This window comes from Pundamilia nyererei, unplaced genomic scaffold, assembly GCF_000239375.1.
Source record: "Pundamilia nyererei isolate P.nyererei 1_Seehausen unplaced genomic scaffold, PunNye1.0 scaffold00004, whole genome shotgun sequence".
NCBI lineage: Eukaryota > Metazoa > Chordata > Actinopteri > Cichliformes > Cichlidae > Pundamilia > Pundamilia nyererei.
This window is the reverse complement of record NW_005187405.1, coordinates 7831110-7832768: the sequence shown is the minus strand read 5'-3', so window position 1 is coordinate 7832768 and position 1659 is coordinate 7831110. Positions and strand designations below refer to the sequence as shown.

Below are 1659 nucleotides of genomic sequence, written 5' to 3'. Positions count from 1 at the left end.
AGTTGAAGTAAACCTGCTAGGGGGCAGGTTAGCTTCACGGAGTGTGTCGTCATAGTAACTCACTCAGAATTAATCTAAACTCGCTTTGTGAAACCGAAAACCCAGAGTTTTCGTTAACTCAGGGTATACTTACTCAGAGTTTGCACTAAACCGGCTTCCTGAAATAGGGCCCTGTAATGGAAATGTGGCTGCCTCTAAAGCACTTTGGATCATCCTCTATTGTTTAAATGTGCTATGGGCTATAAATAAAATAGACCTGACAGTCAGCACAAAAAGGTTCAAACATTTTTTTTGGTATACTTTTTCATTTCCAAAACAAAATAGTTTATTTAACACAATTCAGTGGGCTGTTTACTGAAGTTAGAGGATAGAAACAAAGTATCAGTATTGCTCCAATACCAAAACCAGCGTCGGTATTGATACTATCGATATTTGTATCGATCTCACACTTCTACCATGGATATCTCATACATATATCTCCTAACCTATAATGACTACTCAGACCTTAAACATGACCCAATATTTTATTGATAACCTGGAGGTAACCATTGCAACTAAGCTTATATTAATGTTATATCAATTTAATGGGTTAAAAAACTGTCCATGGATGGTAGTGAGGGAAATGCCTGATTTTAATGAGTTGTATTACAGGCACAGCTGTTACTGTTATGTTATTTATGTGGACCTTTAGTGTGACAGCAGAAGTCACCATTTCACCCGTTGTTTTCATTTTCATTTCTGACGTAAAGTTATCAAAGTTGAGGTTTTGGTAAAGTTGAACTTGTGTGAAACATCTTTAGTGCTGAAGAGATCAAGTAAGAAGACGGGTGCGCGGCGAGGAGCACCGGGGGATGAGAAGTATACAGACATGTCTACCGCCAGTGAGTGAAGCTCAGTTACTCACTGTCTTTACAGTAGGCTTCTTCCTACTTTCTTTACAGGATATCACCTGTGTCTGAGCTCTTGAGTTACTTATATACTGTACCTTTCACATGCATATGACTAACTCGAAAATTCCCCCGCCTCCCTCTGTAAAAATTCCTTTCTTATTCTCCCTCTTTCTCCTTCAGGCATGTCACGATCGAGAATGAATTTCCGCAGCGGCCGCCGCGGCCCCGCTGCCTACTTGCGACGTAAGGAGCGCATGTTGCGCATCTCGATCCGCCGCATGGTGAAGACAGACACTTTCTACTTGATGGTGCTCAGTCTGGTGGCTCTCAACACCATCTGTGTGGCCATTGTCCACCACAATCAACCCGACTGGCTCACCGTCTTCCTCTGTGGGTTTCTTTTTAATGAATGTCTGTGCTGTTTGCTTTTTTTTTTTTTTTTTTAGATCAAAAAAGCAAAATCAGGTCAGAAAATACCTTCTTTCTGGCTGCACCCTGCTTCATTCTGCTTTCTGACTTTTGCTTTTCCCCCTCTTTAATCTCCAGACTATGCAGAGTTTGTTTTCCTGGGGCTGTTTCTGGCTGAGATGTTTTTGAAAATGTATGGTCTGGGTTTCCGGCTGTACTTCCACTCATCTTTCAACTGCTTCGACTGTGGGGTGAGGTCCTTCATCTCCTTTTCTCACTCTGTGCTAGAATATATACATTTCTTGTAGAGCTGGGCGATATGAGATTTTTTCATATCACGATATGTTTTTTTCATTTCAGG

General features: G+C 41.2%; 1 protein-coding gene across 3 annotated transcripts in view; it reads left to right on the top strand.

The window, feature by feature from the left end:
- Positions 1–1659, top strand: part of LOC102215393 (voltage-dependent R-type calcium channel subunit alpha-1E-like) — a 75513-nt gene that overhangs the window by 42183 nt on the left and 31671 nt on the right. For all 3 annotated transcript variants that reach the window (XM_013912669.1, XM_013912666.1, XM_005721437.2), the window contains exons 12-14: positions 801–881; positions 1071–1280; positions 1437–1549. In XM_013912669.1, the coding sequence (XP_013768123.1) occupies positions 801–881; positions 1071–1280; positions 1437–1549 (404 nt within the window). The remainder of the gene's footprint in view (positions 1–800; positions 882–1070; positions 1281–1436; positions 1550–1659) is intronic.